This window comes from Papaver somniferum, chromosome 5 (genome assembly GCF_003573695.1).
Source record: "Papaver somniferum cultivar HN1 chromosome 5, ASM357369v1, whole genome shotgun sequence".
Lineage (NCBI taxonomy): Eukaryota > Viridiplantae > Streptophyta > Magnoliopsida > Ranunculales > Papaveraceae > Papaver > Papaver somniferum.
In genome coordinates, this window is record NC_039362.1 from 147,343,478 (window position 1) to 147,365,591 (window position 22,114).

Genomic DNA, 22,114 nt, shown 5'->3' on the forward strand with positions numbered 1-22,114 from the left:
CCCACCAACATTCAGGAGGTATTAACAAATACAAACATACCGTCAATCAGGGCACTGTATAGCTTCACAATGTGGCACATTTGGCTAGCAAGGAATTCAAAGGTCTACAAGAGACAACAATAAACGCCTTGGCAGACATATCAGGTCATTATGGTCATGTTTGAGGAATATCAATGGGCACAACGGCAGTCGGCACCGATCATGGATAATGGACCAACTTCAACTCGTCATCAGCGACCAATTACTACAACAACAACTATCTACATAGGATGGAAATCACCTACACTACACTGGATAAAAATAAATACAGATGGAGCATCAAAGGGAAATCAGGGACCGGCAGGAGCAGGAATCATATGTAGGGACGGTAATGGAAATGTACTTAGAGCGATAGCGACATCTTTGGGGATCACCGCATCAATGTTAGCAGAGACATGGGGATTACTGATAGCGATACGAATGGCGACTCAACACCAATGGCCACGGCTATGGTTTGAAGTAGACTCACAAGCACTGGTGTCTCTTCTTAAGACGCAACAATCACAACCGCTGGCATCTCACCAGACTCGTACAAGAAATACAACAACTACTCGCAATGGTTCCAAAATACAAGATCACACATACCTACAGGGAGGCGAACCAGGCGGCGGATGCTTTAGCAAACAGGGCGGTGGAAGACCAACTACAGCAGGCAACACCGGCAACAACAACCAATTGGGAATACACTTGCCCAAACTTCCTACAACAAATTGTATTCCATGACAGAATTGGAATTGGGACCACGTTCCCTCGAATTGTAACCAATGATCAAACAAATTAAATAAATAAACTCATGGTTACCTTAAAAAAAAACACAATTATCTCATAGATTATTAAGTTCTTGTATATTTTTCATTTATTCTTGCTAATCCAAGCTCTCTTATTTTCTCCCTATATGTATAATCTGCTAAGTTTGATTGAATTGTTTCTATTTTTGCAGGTTCCAAGAGATACTATACGATCTCTTTGTGGAGCGGTCCAAAATGGTAAAACTTTGGTTTACCAGTCTCTTCTGCATTAAACTACTACAAGAATTTCAAAATGGATTCTTTTTTTTTGATTTGTCAGTTCTTTTCTTTCTTGTGTGAAGCATATTAGTTTTCTTAGTAGCTTCTTAGTTAATCATTTTTTCTAACACATTATTAATGGAAGTGAGTTCTTAATTAAAACAAAATAAGACTAATTTTTTCTTTTACATTTTTCAATCGGATTTCATATGGTTCGAATATCATTGTCTACTTTGTGGATCTTATACAAAGTAAAATTAAAGATGACTTTACCAACCTATGGGTTAAAATTTTCCATCACGAAGTCCAAAGTCCTAGTTGTTGGTGTTGTCAGGGATTTTCCACCTAAGTCTCTTTGGTTAGTTGTAATTTGTACAACTTCATACAATTTTATGTATATGCTAAGAACTTGGTTGTCGTTTTTCCAGTGGGGTTGATTTTAGTGTGTGTATATGGACATTAGATATGCACGATACAAAATGTAACTGTCTCATAATTAGGTGGCCGCTCGACAACTATTTTCTTTAACACGAAAAAAACATGATCAAACCAGTTTACAGAATGGGTTATTTTTATACCATCACATTGTCCGTAGAAATCCACGGACTTCAATCAGGAAGTTGTAAACATTCTTTCTGAATTTTTGGTAATTTATTCTGTCGAGAGAAGATGATAGTTGGTTTGAGCTTGTAAGAGCCTGTAGCGCATTACTCAGCCTAGATATTAATGCTCGATTTGACTGTCTCTCTATGAGCTCATTCCCTAATCTCTGCAAAAATGTAAAACCAAAACAGAGCGTTAATAAGCTATCTAACAACATTCCTTTCATATTTTCTGCAACAAAAATAACGCCAGATCCTGCTAAATAAAAAAACCGTGGGCCCCATTCTAGGGTGCATACATGACAATGTAGCACCAGAACTTCGTCGGTAAGCATGCAGTCATACAAGACTAAAAGGTCCAAACAGGTTACCTGGTATACACCTTGTTCACAAAGAATAAGAGGCAGAAGAGCATCTGCTGCTGCGCTGACAAGTTCAGTGCTGAATTTAACAACAAAGTCAGCATCAGATATATGAAGAAAAAGTGCATCTATACTAAAATAAAGGTTAATCGTCTCGTTTTGAACAAAAGTTTCATTAGATTACGCAGCTGACCCATTTCAGTCGAAAAAAAGAAAGAAAAAAAAAGAACACCTTAAGATTCAATATAGAAGATTTTATCACCTGTAATCCTCAAAGAGCAATAACTGCAGCAGTGACTGAAGAAATCGACTTAAAACACCTTCCTGAGAATTACGACTTGGGTCAGTGTGACCTGCAGCATGTAGGCCCAATCCCTCTTTACCAGTATTTATCTCCTTGTAATGGAAAGAAGCTAGGGCATTTAGAGCACCCAAGCACATGTTGACAACTTCAGTGTCCTGTGAAAAATCAAAACCAAATATAGAAAGACAAAAATCAGTACATCCCAAAAACCAAAGCCACAAAGCAAACAATGTATAGTGCTATGAACACGCATCCCTCAGATTGTATTATGATAGGAGGAGCTAAGCAATTTAACAGGGTAAGGGTTTTTCCAAAGCAGACAGACTGAGAATTAGATGTATCCTCACCCTATAATGACATCATAGGGAGTTAACATTAAATGGGTGGGTTCCATGTGTTTTTTTACAAGTCTCCTCAAACAAGCATGACGCATGTGAACAAGTTAGTGTGAAAGTAACTCCGACCTCTACCTATCCCCACTTGAAGTCAAGGGTGACCACAATATGCAGAACCAACACCGAAAGGTGCGCATCATAAAATAAGTTAAATAACCAGTCAAGGAATGCCATATCAGCAAAACTGTTTAAAATACAACTACATGATGCCCAGACCCCAAATACAACCAGATGATCAGCCTACACCCCGAGACGAAAACAAAGAAAATAAAAGACATCTCTTCTTATTATTAGGAGAAAAATACTTAATCGAACAAGATTCCTATTACAAGAAATTTCTATCACAGCAAATTCCTAGCCTTTGTCAGAATCAAGGGTCATAAATACAGTGATATCAAGGGTCTAGCATAATGAACCACACAACCTACAGAGTTCCTTACTAGATTGGATGCTGAGTTTCTTTTGCAACTATTCCCTACTATGTTATAGCATAACAAAGAATATGCTGGTGCTAACCTCCTTCAGAATTATGTTTCGGAAAGGATTTGCTTCCACAAGAACTACAAAGGCATGTGTGTCAATGGTATCTCTAATAACAAGTACCCTCAGATGGCTTCACTCCATTCTCAGATTATAAGCATTTTTTTCTGATCATAGGAACGAGCCATGGGATTAGAGTTTCGTGGACGGATAGATTACAATCAGTAAGATTGTATCAACTCCAAACAAACATGCTAAATTCAAACATAATAAGTAACTGTAAGGTTCACTTAGACTAGCTTGAAGACTGATTCGCATAGTGGCTAATTCCTTCATTATGGAGAGCCTCCTAACACAATTAAGAATGGATCGCATGCTAATTTTGCAGTGAATAATTGTTTACCGTTAACGTAAGCACTAGTGAATGCAAAATGGAGAAAGAGAAAAAAGACGTGCCTGTTGACGAAGACCAAAATCGAGTGTTCCAGCAATATGAGCAAAGGCTGAAGCATTTAGTTGCGCTACCTTCTCAGGATACACCTCCAACATATGCGATAGCAATGCAAAGTACTGGAAAGGAAACACCACATTAAGGATCTTTTTCAGCAGAATTGACAAAATGGTTTTACCACGATGGATAGGTAACTTACATCATGGCAAAGTTTAGAATATTTCAACAAGTCCAACGATATTAGAGGAGTTACAATGTGCAAACCCAAGTAGATGACCTGCATATAGCTACCTCTGGTTAGAGATACTTCTGTGAAATATTCTTTTAAAGAAAAACATTACTTTACACGTTACCTGACCAATGTCGGGACTGTCTACTTCATTTGGTTCTGAAGAGAAATCTATCTGCATTTATTACTGCACATTGTTAGGTCATCATTAATTTCGTAAAATGTAGAAATGGAAATTCAGAACATTAATTACCATATCCTTAGAAGATAGCCTTGTGATGAGCTGAAGTAGAGCACGTAAATCCTTATACTTTTCAGTTTGTGCTTCACTTAGCAAGCTGCTAGAGACACTCAGAGAGATCTGAGAAGACGGTAGGACTACGATGTCAGGAAAGAACACCAGCATCGGGACATAACATGGGATTATGAGTAATCATAATTGAGGGGAATTTAAGGCACCTATTTTATAAAAGAGCTATTCTAAGTCATTAAAAAACAAATGTAGATTTGATAATTAATTATTACTTTTCAACCTTCTAATCACTACTAGGGATATCCTTAGGTTCATCGCTTTAAGGGGCCGTCATTTCAATCAAATAGTAGGAACCTAAGGAGAACCCAAATATAACCAGACCTTTAAAAGGAGATTTTACACATCCTTGGAGTCTTGGTCCACAGACGTCTAAATCTGTGGGAGTGTGTACCCATTATCCAAAAACAATTTTACTTTATTTCAGACTTGACAAACCTGTTTGCTAATGTGTAGGACACAACGACAAGCCTGTTTCCTTTCATTCTCCTCTAATTTGAGTAATCTGATATTTCGTTCTCTAAATTAATCTTTTGTTTGCTAAGCTTTAATATATCTTACTTGAGGACTTTAAACCTTGGATAATTATAAGACCGAACTTAGTACTTCAATTTGGAAAAGGATTGCTACAAATAGACAATCATGCAAGAGCTTGTGCAAAAAGAGAGTTTGTTACGAACTAAGGTTCACAGTGAAACCTTTGTTTCTCCACTAATGTGCTTGTGTATTATCTTTGAGGCGAAGAATTAAGGCGTGCCACTTCATAAGTGGTTACAACCCTTCTATTTCATCATTTTGACATTCCAGTACCCTGCCTTACCCATATAATATTTGTGACAACAGTCAAAGTTTGAGCGAAAAATAAAGCCTTCTTCCTACATGGTCGAACTCAGAAGTCGAATTCAAAAGCACCTAAAATAAAATGCTGAGAAAACTTGCCTTGCCAATGTTGTGGGAAGAGTAAAGTTGAAGCAACCGCATGCAGAATTCTACAACTACTACGGTCTCTTTTGGTTCCAGGAAAACAACTTGTCCATCCACCCAGCTAACAACAAATTTCAGTAGCAAGTAAACAACTGCAGACTAAAAAGCAGGTTCGGGATTAGAGTAGTACATGGGTAAATCCTTTGCATAGGTGGAAACAGTTTTTTCAAGGAAAATTTTGGAATACAAAATGCAGTGACAAGTCTTAACATTCAAGAATAGGATAGCAAAAAAAAAAGAGTTTAATACCTCATGTTTATAGCTTTCCAGAAGCGTAAGAACAGGGCCCATCACAGAGAGACCCATCTCATATATTGCCTTCCGAGATCGAGGTTGAGTGGCCATTGCTGCTCCTCTTAGCCGATCCAACAAACAACTGACCTGAAATATTCCATCGAAGCAATTGTGAGACAACAACTATATACATGGAACAAAGAATTTTTTTCATTTATTGAGGACTAACGTTATAAGCTATCACTCTCTTACCAAAAGAATAACATCTGGCTGCTGAGCAATTGATTTGAGGTCGTTCTTACAAGATAAATCTAGTAAGCGTGCTATCATCTGTCCCATGAGATCCCTCACATACCTTTAACGATATCATTTGATGGTTCAACACATGAATAAAGGAGATTAAATAAGCAAAAAAAAAGTGAAGAATCTGAGGTTGATAACTCACTGATTGGATTCCTCTGAATTCCTCATGCCAGAAGCAGAGCTGATAAGAGTTTCAGCAAGTGAACGCTAATATAAACAGTTTTGGTTAGTCAATTTAGATAACAGGTGAAACAATTGTTGAAACTTGTTGAAACATATCATGTTCTTACTTGATTACGGCCACTTAACGAAAGCAAACTCTCCTCATTTGCAAATGCTTTTGCTAAGTTACGCCATGAATCCTGCATGTAAATGCATCAGAAGTTCAACGGAAGTTTGACGAAGATGCATGATAGAGGTTATGAAAGGATTTTACGGTTTCTGAAGTTGATTAATAATTCAAATCTCACCAGTGTAACAAGGTGTACACAGACATTTTTCCGCCGAACAAGTGCAGGAAGTAGATAATAGCAAGTAAGTGCCTGCCAAGATAAAAGGAGGAACCTGAAACCTCAGCTCTTAATCAACATACTTATCAATAAACTTCGTCGACAGTTAGTAACTCAAAGGTCCAAGATACATATTTGATGTTTCATGTGTTAGTCACAATCACAAATTCAATTGGCATCCAGAATAATATTCTGACATGCTCTGCAGAGATAAAAACTCTCTTCTATGTTTGTTGTTCCTAGTAAGTTCCAAAAAGAAATACTCCAACTAAGAAATTTTCTTCAAAAAGTTAAAAAAACAATAAAGTTTCTTGTTATGTATTACCCAACTGTTTTGACCTAAATGGCCATTCTTTGCTGATTTCAACAGAATCCAGCAGCATGCACAACAGAATCCAACTAATTTGAATTGTGCACCTATTTTATATGCAGTGCTATAGGTGATCAACAGGCAAGTGCCTAGATAAAATACCAAGTCATCACACGTTCTACAATAGGCACATGATTAAACGTGAGAAATATTCAGTATTTATGTAAACACGCTAGTACCCCAAAAATTAAGGTCAATGACGTAGGCACCAAATATTCTTAAGACTTCTCCAACAGTGATAACAACAATATTTGAGCCAAATTCTTATCAAAATTCAAGACATTTAAGTAGATGCATACTTTTGCTTTATCCCTCAATCAACTACATCCACGCCAAAAACCAAAAAAGAAAAAGAATAAAGGATGCATTTTGTTACCTGCAGATCATTTTCTCCAGGATACGAAGTAAGTGTTATCATGGAAATATGAACAATAATATCAAGAATGGCTCTTCCTTGATCGTGCTCTCCACAAAAATTTAACAAAGCCATTCTCGAGATTTGCGATCCATTCTGGTATTCATTGTCAGCTGGATTGCAGTTATTTCCTCTTCCGCTTTCGAGTGGCATTAAATATGTGTCGGACCATCTTGCAAGAAACCATATAACCGCCTATAGCAACCATTGTTCAAATATTCAAAAAAAAACAAAAAAGGCAGAACATAGATGCAACATATAGCAGATTATACTCTATAACCTACATTGAAAGATAAAATATGAAACGATTAAATTACCTCCATGAGTCTAGGGCTAAAAAAGGCCGCTCTTAATTCAGGATCTAAACTCAGTTGGGAAAACTTTATGATGGAGCTGCAAGAATCACAAAGAATGGGTTTGATATAATGAGGGAATGAAAGAAAAGGCATGTTGCTTTTGAGTCTAATACACTTACAGAAGGTATCACAAATACTGAGTTAAGTCTTACAAATATCTTTTGAAAATGCATCATAGAGGGAGATTAAGCAATTTTTAGTTTACTCACTGCCTGATGTTATTATTTATTTTCTTTTACTGAAAAAATTAGACCTGGTATCATTAGTTTGGCATAGTGGGAATATTTTGGTCTCTTTTAAATTTTCCCATTGCTATGTTTAGTCTATAATTCTTAAATCTCTTTTTTAATTTATTTTATAAGATAACATAATCTTCTATTCTCTCTGGTTAAGGATCTCCTTGCTCACTTTATACTAGTTGCTATATCATCACCAGAAACAATTACAGATGGTAATTTTTTCTAGAATTACGAATTATAGCGTACTTTTGCACTATCAGATTGAATCATACAATTAGGTATGTGGTTTAGATTTTCATTTCCAAATTCAAGTATCGAAGTTTTGGATTCCAAAGAAAAACTATTAGTATTACTATTAAGTGAATGCCATTGTAGTTTAGTTCTCAATATCAAATAAAACTAACTACAGTGCCGTTTATTTCTAAGATTATCACTCTATTGGCCTTACTAGCAAAAATATGTAACAGTAATACTTCATTCTGAGATAGTTTGTCCTATACAAGTATACAACTAATTGTGCATCTGGTTTCTTACTTGTGTCTACTTCATAAAATTTCCTTTTGACTAAAACTTCAAAACTTACCCAGAAAGTACAACTACGGGATGGTGTTCCGTTTCACGAACATCCATAAAACAGGTTTGTAGCGCATCTGGGACCTGTATATCACATAAACAGCCGTTACTAAAATCCTGGTTCATGCGTGAATTATAAATTAGGCGAGCACTCTTACCATAAGATGTAATTTCTAAAATTTGCAAATGCGGGTTACATGCACATGCAGATATAAAGAAACTCTGTCCCGGATTATAAGCAAATATTTACAGGGTCGTGGATGCTAGCCGATATTTTTGAAGAATGGAACATCTACCCAGTGAATAATAATAGTAAGAGTATTACTCTTACTCTTGAAAAACTAGAGAACGGAAAATGACAACAGTATGTGCATTGCATTGTGCCAGGCCCAAATTATCCATGTATTTGAGCATGAGATTTATTTGCCCTGCAGCACTTTATCAATGTATTTTAACTATGACTTATAAATAATATGCCTTTTTAAAGGAGAAGTATAGCAGATCATTTACCAAGAGTGTCTCTCCCTCCCCAGAATCCGCCAAAACATGACCCGCTATCAGTAAGAGTGAATAAAGCGCTTCGAGTGTAGCAGTTGGATCAGTTGTGCCTCTTCCCTACACAATGCTGTAGCTGAGTTAAAATATGAACGAGTAAGATAACATGTTGTATATCATTGAACTACCTTTTTCAACTAAATAATAACTCAGACGATCAGAAGAGAGTACTCATAAATTAAAAAGTGGGTAGCAAAAACAAAGTGCAAGTTGTGCTTGTAAATGTTTATAGGTAATTTACCAATATATCCTATTTTATTGCAAAAACACATGTTAACTCCTAGGTAAGCAGAACCGACAGACTGAGAGAGGGCCTATTCCGCTCCCAAATGGGTCATTTGATTTTCTTTCAATCCCTATAGTCCTTATGAAGTAGTTTACCACATTATTTTCTACATTTGGGCATAGTTTTGTTGCAAGAAAGGAAAAACACTAACATAATAAAAGACAAATTGGAAGGGGAGGAATTCAAGAAACCAAAAGCACCTGATGGATCTGTGTTATGCGCTCAGAGAACAGCAGTGTGAGCAGTGGAACTGTATCTTTGAGTGCTACTCGTGCTATAAGAGCGTAAGAACTCAATCTTTCATCCATAGCTATATTAAAGCCAACAAACACACAAACCATAAGAAGCATAAACAGAACATAATGGAAAAAGGTTTCACCAAGTATTCAGCCAGAGCTCTGAAAGGCTAATATACCAGATATAGAAGCACGGAGGTAGTCACAGACATCCTCATCATCGAAGGCCGATGTCGCTGCAACTATTTCATAAATCAGAAATGTTACAAATTTATTGACATTTTAAACTAGTAAAATATGTAATTGTTGGTTAGGAAAAGGAAACATTAACTGCATAGAAGGGAAATATTAAAGTGGTAGGCACAAATATTGGAGATAAACACAAATAGACTATATCACTAGAGCTTGAGAACCATGAAGAATTCTGGAGGTACCTTTCAGTTCAGATTCTACAATCAACTTGAACACAGCAGATGCAGCACTTATCCCCTCTGGAGGAACAGCGGTATCACTAGATATATTCTTTGGCTGTTCAGAATATAATCAAGTTTTTAACACATCTAACAATACAATTTAGAGCTAAATAGCTAACAAAAAATAAGGAACACTACGAAAGCCCCATATCGTTCCTTGTCAACCAACAGTAAGTGTTTATTTGCTTGAAGTGTTTCCCACACACTAAGAATGAGCTTATATGTATTCAAGATTATGGAATAATAATAGACATGAGGTGTCTATAAGCCAATCTAAACCACGTTACAACCAAATGTTAACATATCAAACACAGCCAAAGCCACAACAGGAAGAAAAAATGGCTCTAAGAATCACCTCAAGCAGTGCAGTCCATGTATCCAACAAAATATCCCTTGCCACCCAACTCCATGTCTCGTCATCAGTATCACTAGTTATACGAGCTTTGAAAACTTCACATGTCAAGGAAGATAACAAGCTAAGAGTTCCATAAGGCCTGAAAATTTATGGAAGAAAAGGACTGTTACAAGCACTTCAGCAATCAAGTATAAAACCATGTCCTTTATAATAGATAGTAAAACACTTCAACTCAGTAGTCTGACCTTACACATTTCAATAGCTTATCGAACACCATAGGGGTAGTCAGAGATGCAACGGAAAGCAATGCACGGCATCCATCAAGCATTTCACTGAATCAAATAAAGAGATAGTTGAGGGTACTCGCTCACATCAAATCAAATGTGAACATAAAATGTGTTGCCAAGGCACGACCTTTCAGATTTTCCACGTTCAATAGCCAATGATACAGCATCAGGAGGTTCTATCCATTCCAGAATCCCCGAAATCATCTGCAGCAAGTGATGCTCTTGCATTTGACCATTATCTAGAAATACAAACAAATCCAGTAAATAAACTGGACTGACTGACAACAGCATGACATACTAATAGCTGATAATTCTTCAGTAACTGTTTAAAATTATATACCAGACTGATACTTCATATATCAGAACCATGCAGCTAAAGGAATATATTTAATTTAACATTTTGGTACTTCAACCCATCAGTTTCTCGATCACTATTTACTAATGGAGACACTTGAAACTATCAAGAGAGTAGACACTTGAAACTTACCAGATTGAAATATCGTCCCTGTCAAGGAGCACAACTGGATTATGAGCTTTCTAGCCGAAACAGCCAGTGGGGAGTCAAGCCACTGTCTATAGCTTGAAAATTTTTGCCGCAGTGTCCCATACAAACACAGGAGCCAACTAGCATGACCACCTGATAACAACGTATCTCCCCATGCTGGCCCAGGCTACAAGTTGCAAAGGAAAGTGGGAAAAATAGGAAGTTAAAAAATTGTTTCGAGGGTACAAACTAATCCCCCACAATTTAATTTGGTAACCTGCAGTGAGGTTTATTACGGGACAAATGGAGCTTCCTGTAGGCCCATTTCTTAATATCTTTTTTACAAGAAAAAGAGGGACCTGAGTGATGAAGGACAAGCTTCCTTGTATTGTTACCTTGACAAAGACACATTCAGATTTCTTAAGCATTGTCGCCTCATGTCTACTAGAGAAGATGTTTATTCTATCCTTCACAGCAGCAGCCGTATTTGTGTCACATTGAAAATCCCAATTCAGAACCTGATACATTAGGTGCAGTGCAGCAGAGCAAACTCTAATTTCGGGTACACTGGAATCACCTTCTACTACTTTGTTCGTGACACTTAGAGCAGCATCTCGTGCCCAGCAGTAGAATTTCTGCCTTGGCATAAAACCACCTTAAGAATACACACTCATGAAAAGGAAATAGCCTATACTTAAAAACGAACTAAAGTAGCCAAGGTAAAACTGTTCATGGATATGCTCAAGGATAGCAACAGTAAGTTGACCTTTAAATAGTCATGCTCCAATGAAGCCCTGCACTGCTCATGGAATTCCCTTGGGAGGCCCATAGCAGATGATGTAGAGGGAGAAAATTCTGACACCTGAAACAAGAAAGTTAATCCCAAACTGCAACCAAATTATGACTACCAAAACATAACCACAAGCAGACAAAATAAAAATAACAGCAACAGCAATAAGTAGAAGTATATAAATAATGTTGAGACCTAAGAAATACCATAGATTCTAGAAAATTGATCCCAGTGAATTGTGCAGCCACACCATGAATGCCAAGAACAGACTGGTTCACCTGTAGTTCAAACTCTCAGATGCTTCTTAAGATTTTCAAACAAATACCAGTTGGAGAACAGTTCTTTATAATGCGTATCCTAGCTAGCTGTTAGATAACCACACCTCACTCCATCTTGCTAACTATACATCAAACCTGATCTAGCCCAATCACAGGTTAGGATTTGTGTAGCAGGCAGAAATAACTTATGGAACCTAATGTTAGGTTTTTTCGATTCACAAGAAAGGATGATGCACTTTTATATTCTTTGTTTCAAGCTGAATGAGGTTCTGAGGAATAGTAACAGCGGCCTTCTCGCAACAAAAATTACAGGTTCGCAGTAAAGTGACCACACAATCAAACTCTTAAGAAAACACATATACAGAACAACTAAGAGACGTGATAAATTAATATTGTATTCAGAACTTAGTTGCGGTACTCAACCTTTCAGCAGCTATGGACTATGTGTTTCTCCTAATAGTTTCCACAGATCTGGATACCTGCCTATGCTACAACATCCTGAAAAAAAAAACATAAAGTGTCCTTTATATTCTGTCATGATGTTGCTAAGATCTCGATATTCCAAGGGCTAAAAGATCTCTTGAGTATAGCTAAGCATCACTGCTAATCGCCAATGGCCAATGCAAATTTATCCGCGTAAAACCAAGTTTAAGTTCATAATCATCCATTTTCAAGCCTAAGATTTAAAGGCTGCTTCTACTTGTAATGGAATATGGTCCGTAACTCGTTTAATGCCCACAACCACTACAATTAACCCACAGCCAACTCATACTTGAAAAGACAGATATGAGAAAAGGTATGCATATTAACAATTCTCACGAATAATGCAAAGAAAGCTGCAAAAAAAATCTGTAAACACAAGCAAAACCATGTTTTCATGTTTTTATTGTTTGATTCTAGAATTAGAAGCTACTAGAACAAAACCATCTCAAATAAAATGAGGTCACTTGCGGTATTGTTTTGGAACATTACAAACATTTTTGTAAGATTATCTAATGCCAAGCAACAAGCACTAGTCTTCTCCAAAGAACTATTATATCATACGCATGAAACTAGCACTACCATTTGGAATTGTTTCCCTTAACACCTTGTATTAATGAATAATGACAAGTGTAATACAAAATTGTTCTGCTCCTAAAGAGCAGATGCAAGATCTTCGAAGGAAAAAAGGCTAATTTATAATTAAATTCCATGGATGTATAAAAGTACGCGAAGAAAATGGAAATCAGATTTTTTTGCCCAAATCCTTCAAAAATCAGATCATTCGCCAAAGACGTGAAAACAGACGTACTCATGAAGTAGTTAACAACCCTTAATATTAGTATGGATTTGGTTATTCGCGGGCAAAAGATATGGCATGCAAACATGAAAATATGAAGAAGGAAACATTAAAATCCTAGGGATGCGGCAAACCGATACCTCGAAAAGAAAGGCCTCTTTCTCAGCAACCAGGAAATCTAACCTACATGAAGGACAAAAAAGTATTAGAAACCATCATTTGCAACTTACCTTGTGAAAGTGGATAGTTGAGATGCACGATTAATTATGAAGCCTTTTCTACTTTGATTGATTCGTTTTCCTTTCTTCTATTCTTTTTAAAGCGGTAACAACACGATAAATAACAGAGGTAAGTGGGAGAAGAATATAAAGCAAGAAATACATGAAAGAGAACGGGTTCTAGTAAGAATAAACTGGTTTCCAATCATTTTTTTCCTTTTTTTCCCTCTTCTATTAAGATGATCTAGACCACAAGGCATTGTACAACAGGAACAGGTCTAACAAAAGACGAGAAACACAAACCAACCGAAGCTAAGATGATCATTTTTGCCTTTTTTTCCCTCTTCTGTTAAGATGATCTAGACCACAAGACATTGTACAACAGGAACAGGTCTAACAAAAGACGAGAAACACAAACGAACCTAAGTTATCCAATTAACAAATTGGCAGTCATCTAAATTAACAAATTGGCAGTCATCTAAATGAGGATGAAACAAACTTTAACTTAGCAACATTCTTTCATTCCACTTATGTGTTGGGTACTTAACTGATTCCAAACATAATTGGAGTTTAACAACCAACACCTTAGTCAAGCACTAAAAGAGTCTAATTTCATTTATAGGTGTATCGCCAATTTGAATGTCTCAATCCATTTTCATCAACACATCTCATCCATATTTCATCTACAGAATGACTTAACAGGGGTCAAGGAGCTGCCATTCACTACATAGTTTCCATTAACTGATCCGTTAACCAAGACTGACAAACTAAACAACACTTCGAACCTTGATCGCTGCATGAACATAGCAACATTGCGGAAAAAGAAAAACCGACTTTCTAATGAGATCGGGGGGAGAGATAATTTAGTGTCTGCATGTCACTCAGTTGGCTATATTAAAAAAATAGTAACTTACCAGCCTCTTTTCAAAAACTGAGCTGTCACTGCCGAAACCTTTGCTAGAACGTAACCCTCACATGAATTCGCATGTTGCATAACAAATCGCAAGCAAAAACTGCCAAAAAAACATACAGAATGATGAAACTTATATGTCAAGTTCCTTATTCAACAAATCAAAAAGTAAACTAGAAATCTAATACCCTACAGTTGGGCAAACTAAAGACTAATGACACTATCTATAGCTTCAACCGAAATACTTAAAAAAAAAAAGGTGTGGATGACAATGTAAAGATCAAACATGGCTATAAACTTATATGTCAAGTTCCTTATTCAACAAATCAAAAAGTAAACTAGAAATCTAATACTCTACAGTTGGGCAAACTAAAGACTAATGACACTATCTATAGCTTCAACCGAAATACTTAAAAAAAAAAGGTGTGGATGACAATGTAAAGATCAAACATGGCTATAAGTATACCTTATCAAGCTTCTCTTGTCATCATCTGGAAGAAATCCCCATTCCCTTATACCTACATCTCTAATCGCTCCGGCAGCCTGGAACCTCGCATTTGCCACCTGAGAATTCTCTGAACAAATTTAAACATTATCTTAATGAATTAAGGTCAACTGAAAGGGAAGTGCATGACTTTGGAAGAAGGATGCCCTACATTATACAACTAAATTGTAATGATGGAAAAGTAGTTACGAAGGAAGTTGTACGAACTAAACAAAAGTTGAGAGGGGAATTAGTAAGGACTCAAAAACAACTAAAGACCACAATCTAATTATTAAGGTTAGTAGGAGATTGACCAAAGTCCGGATGGATTTTTTTTCCTGGGTCAATGTTATATGGTGGTCATCATATACAACTAGGACAGTAGGACCCTATTTGGGGACCTAGATTAATATGATATACGGGCAAAATAATATAGAAACATAAAACTCTCCCATGATGCTACTAACTTCAACTCAACTAGTTCACCAACTATTAAGATTTATTAGGACTATAGAACCTAACTAACACACAAATCCCATGGCGCTCCTAACTTTGGACTTGTTTAAATTTTCAATTTCATGTTCCCGTTTCTGGCTTCAAAGAGTTGATTTCCTACAACTATAAGTCCATGATTATAAGTTGGAAGTAATAGCCGGATAAAGTTTTCAGTTTCTTCATTGCTTACCAAGAATATATTGGCAAGTTTGATATGGCTGAGGAGCTTGACGTAGAGATAAAATAGTTGCCTCAGCAAGTGCTGGATTGATATGCATCTGCATAGGAGCACAGGATATAATAATTTAGTACTACAAATTCAGTCGAGGAAATATTTGAAGCCAATAAAGAATACTCAAATATCAATAGATAACCTATGTAGATCACAGGTAATATGTGTAATCATAAAAATATAAAAGAAAAGTCAGGGACACCGCTGAATTTATTTCATACTCTCATGTACAAAAATTATCTATACAGCCAATTGATGTCGTTGAGATACTTAAACTTATACCTATGGGTTCCCATACAACCACTCCCTAACACCTAAGTACAATCTAAGTAGTAAGGTACCGCAAGATGATAGAACGCAATACTTGGTGATACTAGTTTTCTTCTTTATATCAAAAGAACCCTAGATTATTTATTTTTTTCACATTATACTACACTCCCACCAATTTCTGTCTGTTTATATCATCACTTACAAAAATCCTAGACAAGTACAGAATCACTCAAGAGGTCTGCATATTCCCCCCTTTCCCACCAACCCAAACAATGGTTATTAAATACCAACATAGTTGCTGGAAGCTAGATATCAATTAAACGACAATTTAGTAATTGATCAACCAAGTGGCTCTCTGGCTTCTAGAATGCTCCTCAGCTAATTCCAATATTCATAATCAATCAAATAGTCCCCGCCTTACCAGTTCTCTTTCTTTTCTTTTTTTCCTCCATTTCTGGATGTCAATACCTAAAGTTTCTCAGTCAAGGCTGTTAGAAGTATCAATATACTGGTATCAACAGATGCTAATCACTTTCATATCCTTACGTAGGAGTATTAATTCATAGTAAATTTGGCAATGATCAGATATTACTTCCGTCCCTAAATTATATTTTAATTCAAGAAATTCTTCTGTTTCTCATACATTCAGTCATTCAATCAGTAACCCCGTAAAAGCACTAGAAATCTCTTTTACTAACAGAGCAAACTAATTAAACCTAATCATCATCTAATCACAGTAATAGAGTTTCAAATCAAAGCAAATTAGGTTGAAAACCTTAAAAATATTGAAGATAAAAGAAAATCGGGAAAAGGGAACCTGGATGGAAGTACAAGCTTGTTCGATCGCTTGCATAGTGGAATGAAAATGAGCCATTATTATCAACTTATTTGAGACATGCCGTAGATTTATTAAGCTGAGTTGTGAGTAGCAGAAACAGAAAAAAGAAGAAGAAGAAGAAGAAGAAGAAGAAGAAGAAGAAGAGGGGAAGAACCCCTTGATGAGAGAGGGAACACAAGAAGGGTTTACGGGCGCAGCCACTTTCCCCACCGTGATTATCTTTTGGAAAATTTCTTGTTTGGTCCTAGGCCCATATAGTTATTTATAGTAGGGTCCAACCGGATCTTTTTTTTATCCGGAGGTCCAAAATTAATTAAAACATGGAAATGTCCATAATACCCATTACTACCAAACGTGTGTGTCTACATTGCTTAAAAATTTGAGTACATATATGGTACACTGCTTACAAATCTGAGTACATATCTGCTACACTACGTACAAATCTAAGTATGTATCTGCCTCACTGCTTACATATAGAGTATGTATCCGTTGAACATATTGAACCTTTAAATGTGACCAGAATATAACAATATTAAAACACAGCAACAAAACTACCATCTATTTCAGTATTTCGCATACGTACTCATGGATCAAACCAAAATAAAGTGGCAAAACTATGAATAAAACATAATTAAAAGAAGTTTTTATCAGTACAACATATACGTACCGCGGATTCATAAACTAAAAACTCAATTACATGTCAAGAAGTGATGAATCCATGAATATAACCGAATCGAAGCACATACTTCAGTATTTCACATACGAACTCATGGATCAAACCAAAAAAAGTGGCAAAACTCTGAAAAAAAAAATGAGAAGAAGTTTCAACCAATACAACATATATGTACTCCTGGATCAAACCAAAAAATAAGAGAAAACATATAGATTCATAGTAAACAAAAAAAAGAAAACAGTACGTATATGTTACATGAGGACTATGGCATCACTCAGTCTGCTGGCCCCGCTAAACTACATTTTGCACAAACGAAAAAAGGATATTAAGATCACATCTTCTTAGGTAAGGAAAGATGGTACAGATGTAATTTAATGATTGATCACATTGGTGGGTGTAACTGATCTCGAACAAGTCTTTTTCCAGAAATAGACGAGATTACAAATATTCAAAACTGTAAATGCATGATTCTGTTACAAATTACAAATTTAAATTAAGACAGACAAACTAGATTTACCTTTTGCGGAGTATTATTCTTTCCAAAAGCCATATCTTGTAGTATGCGGGCAGTCACCTGAATTATCAACAAGGCCACTATCAGCTATAACAACTAAAAAATTTAGGTAAATACTAAATATCATTCAGATGAGAATACATTGGTGACAACTTGGAGTCCGAGATACATCAACTGGAAAACGATGATCGAGCAAATTGCAAGTTAATTTCTAAACACGGATTTTATCAAAAGGCTGTATGAACAGAGACAAATTGACTCTTAACAAGTTCCATAAGTGAAGAACTGCAAATGCACAAAGGTGTCGTGTATTTCTTAAATAGTTTATCCAGAATAGCAAGGATTACCTTGCCACCATCAACCCCTCCTTCATAGCAGGGTTTCAAACTAATTGCACGCTGAAGGTAAGGTGCCCAGCGTCCTGTGAGCAAATCCCTCCTAATCATTTCAACGCCGTTTTGGTAATACTATTTTAAAAAAGAAAAAAGAAAAAAAAGATCAGGTCAACCACACAAACTCACATATCCCAACTATTATAGTGATAAATGGGTAAAGAGCTAAAGTATCAGCTAGTGACTTGTATACCTCAAGCATATTTCTAACGAACGGTTCTTCATTAAAGAAGTCTCTCCGTACAAATACGAAAGGCAACTTGTATGACAGAGCCTCACTTACTGTTCCATACCCAATCTTTCCTGAAACAGAATATAACTAAGTATATGATTTTATTATCAGACTAACAGAAACGAAAAACTTAAATTTTCAACGAAACTTAATCCAATACCGATCATATAGTCACATGATGCCATCACATCTGGTGTGTATACATCTCTTTTGAGCTTTATAAAATTTGGAGGAAGTTCTTGATTGTCAGATGCACCACATACCTGATTTAGAATAGATTATTATTCTTCTATAATTCAAGTCCGGAAAAATATTTGCCTGCCTAAAACAGATCAAGGGGATAGTTCTGCAAACAAAAGTACCATACAGAGCCAACTAGGCGGTAAATACTCCTCCTTTAGCGTCCAAAAAACAGAATCAGAAGAAGTTTCAACCAGTACAACATATATGTACTCCTGGATCAAATCAAAAATATAAGAGAAAACCTATAGATTCATAGTAAACAAAAAAAGAAAACAGTACGTCAGATATGTATTGATGGTTAATACACAAAAGAAAACTGAAAATCAAACCAAAAACCATAAAAATATCAGATCTACTAATGAAATAAACATAAAACATGATTTTTTTATTTAGATTTGAACTTGTTTCATTAAAATCCACCAATATATCATATACGTATCGATGATTAATACACAAAAGCAACTCAAAAGCATATAAAAAAAAAACAAAATGGAACTAAAATCAGCTGCATGTGAAAACCAAGTAATGAATCTATAAAAAACTGAATCGAAACACTTTTTTTCCCAGTATTCCATATATATACTTCTAGATCGAAGAAGAAGAATATCCAAAACTACAAAAATAACAAAATTAAAGCATAATTTTTCAGTACACCATATATGTACTGCTGATTCATAATCTAAAATTTAGCTGCATGTGAAAAACAAGTAGCGAATCTATGAAAAAATAGAATCGAAACACTTTAATTTGAGTATTCCGTATATGTACTTCTGGATCAAACAAGAAAAATCTCCAAAACTATAAAAAAAAAAAATTAGAGCAGTATATTTCAGTACACCAAATATGTACTGTTGATTCATAGTCTAAAAATCAGCAGCACGTGAAAAACTAGAGAACATCATGAAATCGAACTACCAAAACTGGAAAAAGAAAGTGAAAACATCATGAAATCAATCAGATCTTCATGATTCAGTTGAGAATTAATCAAAAACAAAGAAGAACTGGAGAAAAGATTACATAACATACCTGTAAAACCACGAAACATCTTCACAAACCCTAGGTCTAAACTTCATAAGCGGCTGCAGCAGAGAAGAGGAGAGCGAGCGAGAGAGAGAAAACGGAACTGAGAAGAAAATTGAGAAAATGTGGCTTTTATTTCTGTTATATTTATAGTGAAGGCCATTTTGGGAATTATTAAAATGCACGTAATAGGTTACACACGTGTGTAGGACCTGGGCTTAAAAAATTTGGTCCATTTTTATGTTTTCTTTTAATTATGGACCTCCGGTTACTGGGATTTAATGGATGGACCTGTCACTAACTAAGAACACTATAATAGTACCTATTGGTAATTCCTATTTATCTTTTACACGACTTGGTAAAGATTTATTGGAGGACCAAATCGGGTAAATATCCAGTCCAGGCGGCTATAATATCCTGGCTAAGTTTGGGGCATGCTTTTTATTTGGAGTCGGTCACCAGAAGATAAAAAAGAGTCGAGGAGCTATTTTCGCGAATGACTAACTTATTCTTGATTTATTAGTGTTAATTAAGAACCCATAATCAGGGATACACCACAAATTAGGGGTACTCAAAAAAAAAAAAAAAAAAAAAAAAAAAAAAAAAACATTGCGAAGTAATTTGAAAAAACCCCTTATCTAAAAGAAATTTGGTTGTGACTAGATCACCCTTGAGTATCCTCTAAGTGTTTTAAGATTAAACTTTAATAGAATAGGGAGAGTAGAAGAGGAAGAAAGAATTTGAGAAATTTGAGTGATATGAGAAATTCTAGTGAGGATTTTGATGTAGGGGAATCCTCATGTCACCAACAAGAAGGTGCTTACATTGATTTTGATGACTCTTAATTGCAACCTTTTGTAGAGAGTGAAACTTTCATCCATGAAAAACTCCTAAATCGAACCCTAAATCAAACTCTAAGTCAAATTTCAAATGAGGGAACAAGTGTAGAGTCATGCAAGATAAACGAAGAAACTAATGAAACAAGTTCTCCAAATAATCAAGTATTTGTGTATTTGAGATGATTGATGTGATTTTTGTGTATTTGAATCGGCATTGGATTCAATGCCGACAGTTAGTTTTATTCACACTAATCATCGAAAGTCGGCATTGTCGAGGATGTGAAATCCAATGTCGACCGACAACTCTATAATCGACATTGTTTGAATCTACAATAACAATGCCGACTGATGTAGGATACTGGACAAAAACTCTTTTTTGTTAAACTTCTCGTCGTCATTGTTAATTCGGCAAAAACTCCTTTTTGTTCACCCGATATGTCGATTGTTCAGTCGGCAAAGATATTCTTTTTTCGACAATACCGACAGTTGTGTCGGTATTGCATATATTTGACTTTCCAATACCGATTCTAATCATATAGTGGCCTCTTTTTTTTTGGTTAGATGGTATCATACCCTTGGCCTGTGGGACAGTTGGGTCCAGATACTTCCGATAAGTATGCGACTGATTTGGAATTTGCGAGTAAAGAAGAGGCAATTAATTGGGCTAAAGCAACGGCTCTCAAGAATAAGTGTGTGTTAGTAAGAAAGACTCAAGGTAAATATATTCGGTTTGAGATGACTTGCGAGATAATGGGGCGTACACTAAGAACAACCACGAGAAAAAGGATTATGTATATGAAAATAAGACTAATAAGGTGTGGATGCCCCTTCAAGCTTGTGTTCAGTTTCAAGAGAAATGTACGGAAAAGTAAAGTGTGGAACGATCTCTATAACCATCCGGACCGAACTCTTTTATTGGGCACTCCTTAGTTGCAAAGCTTAAACGTCACGAGTTCGATAAAGTATAGAGATTGTATAAAACAGACATCACACCAAGTCAAATGCTCATCGGCACCAAGGCCAAGGGTCCAACAAACTTGTCTTCCTTAAGTACATTTAATAGTGGGCAAGCCACTATAAGAAGGGAACGTTGGCAAGGTAGGAAGGTTATGCAAGAATTTCTAAAGTTAGCAACCGTCGTAACTATGCACACAAGGAAAAATTGGTCTGGACGGTAAGGAGGTTCTTCAAATATTCCTTGCTCATCCGTTGATGGCGCAATTGGCTCAGTCATTCTTCCCGGTTCTTATGATGGATTGTACCTACAAGACAAACAAATACCATATGTCGCCGTTCAACATTGTGGGTCATACATTGGATATGGTAATATTCACGTTAGCTTGGTGTTTTATGAAAAGCGAGAAGGATTATAATTACATTTGGGAATTAAACCAATTGAAGTTATTCTTCCGAGGAAATGATCTTCCAAGGGTCATAATATCCAATAATGATAATGGATTAATGTCCCCGATTTCCGAAGTTTTCCCGCATGCTCAAAATTTTCTTTGCACATTCCACATTGTAGACAACGTGAAGAAAAATTGTCATGCGGTTATTGAACCACCAAAA

The 22,114-nt window shown here is 36.0% G+C and overlaps 1 protein-coding gene and 1 long non-coding RNA gene across 6 annotated transcripts; both read right to left on the reverse strand.

The window, feature by feature from the left end:
• Positions 1 to 1,512: 1,512 nt before the first annotated feature.
• LOC113283127 (exportin-4-like) lies at positions 1,513 to 16,854 on the reverse strand. Of its 5 annotated transcripts, none has more exons than XM_026532284.1 (32): positions 16,612 to 16,854; positions 15,483 to 15,570; positions 14,780 to 14,888; positions 14,318 to 14,416; positions 13,326 to 13,368; positions 11,835 to 11,906; positions 11,605 to 11,700; positions 11,234 to 11,473; positions 10,842 to 11,025; positions 10,482 to 10,593; positions 10,313 to 10,399; positions 10,068 to 10,206; positions 9,674 to 9,767; positions 9,419 to 9,475; positions 9,204 to 9,313; positions 8,673 to 8,777; positions 8,173 to 8,246; positions 7,312 to 7,387; positions 6,956 to 7,189; positions 6,171 to 6,242; positions 5,991 to 6,062; positions 5,843 to 5,907; positions 5,650 to 5,752; positions 5,413 to 5,544; positions 5,119 to 5,262; positions 4,123 to 4,230; positions 3,994 to 4,044; positions 3,840 to 3,917; positions 3,646 to 3,759; positions 2,273 to 2,469; positions 2,020 to 2,089; positions 1,513 to 1,815 (listed from the first exon to the last, which is right to left on the reverse strand). In XM_026532284.1, the coding sequence occupies exons 1-32, from the start codon at positions 16,666 to 16,668 to the stop codon at positions 1,627 to 1,629; spliced, it is 3,471 nt and encodes a 1,156-aa protein (XP_026388069.1). In that variant the 5' UTR covers positions 16,669 to 16,854; the 3' UTR covers positions 1,513 to 1,626. The 5 variants fall into 5 exon arrangements, with proteins under 5 accessions (XP_026388069.1, XP_026388068.1, XP_026388070.1 ...); XM_026532283.1 differs by having other exon boundaries at positions 9,419 to 9,481; XM_026532285.1 differs by lacking the exons at positions 13,326 to 13,368; positions 14,318 to 14,416; positions 14,780 to 14,888; positions 15,483 to 15,570; positions 16,612 to 16,854 and adding an exon at positions 12,330 to 12,382 and having other exon boundaries at positions 9,419 to 9,481.
• Positions 16,855 to 17,855: 1,001 nt separating this feature from the next.
• Positions 17,856 to 18,515, reverse strand: LOC113277950. The gene is made up of 3 exons (XR_003325235.1): positions 18,405 to 18,515; positions 18,167 to 18,286; positions 17,856 to 17,879 (listed from the first exon to the last, which is right to left on the reverse strand). It is a non-coding gene; the product is annotated as an uncharacterized LOC113277950 (long non-coding RNA).
• Between the last annotated feature and the right edge of the window lie 3,599 nt (positions 18,516 to 22,114).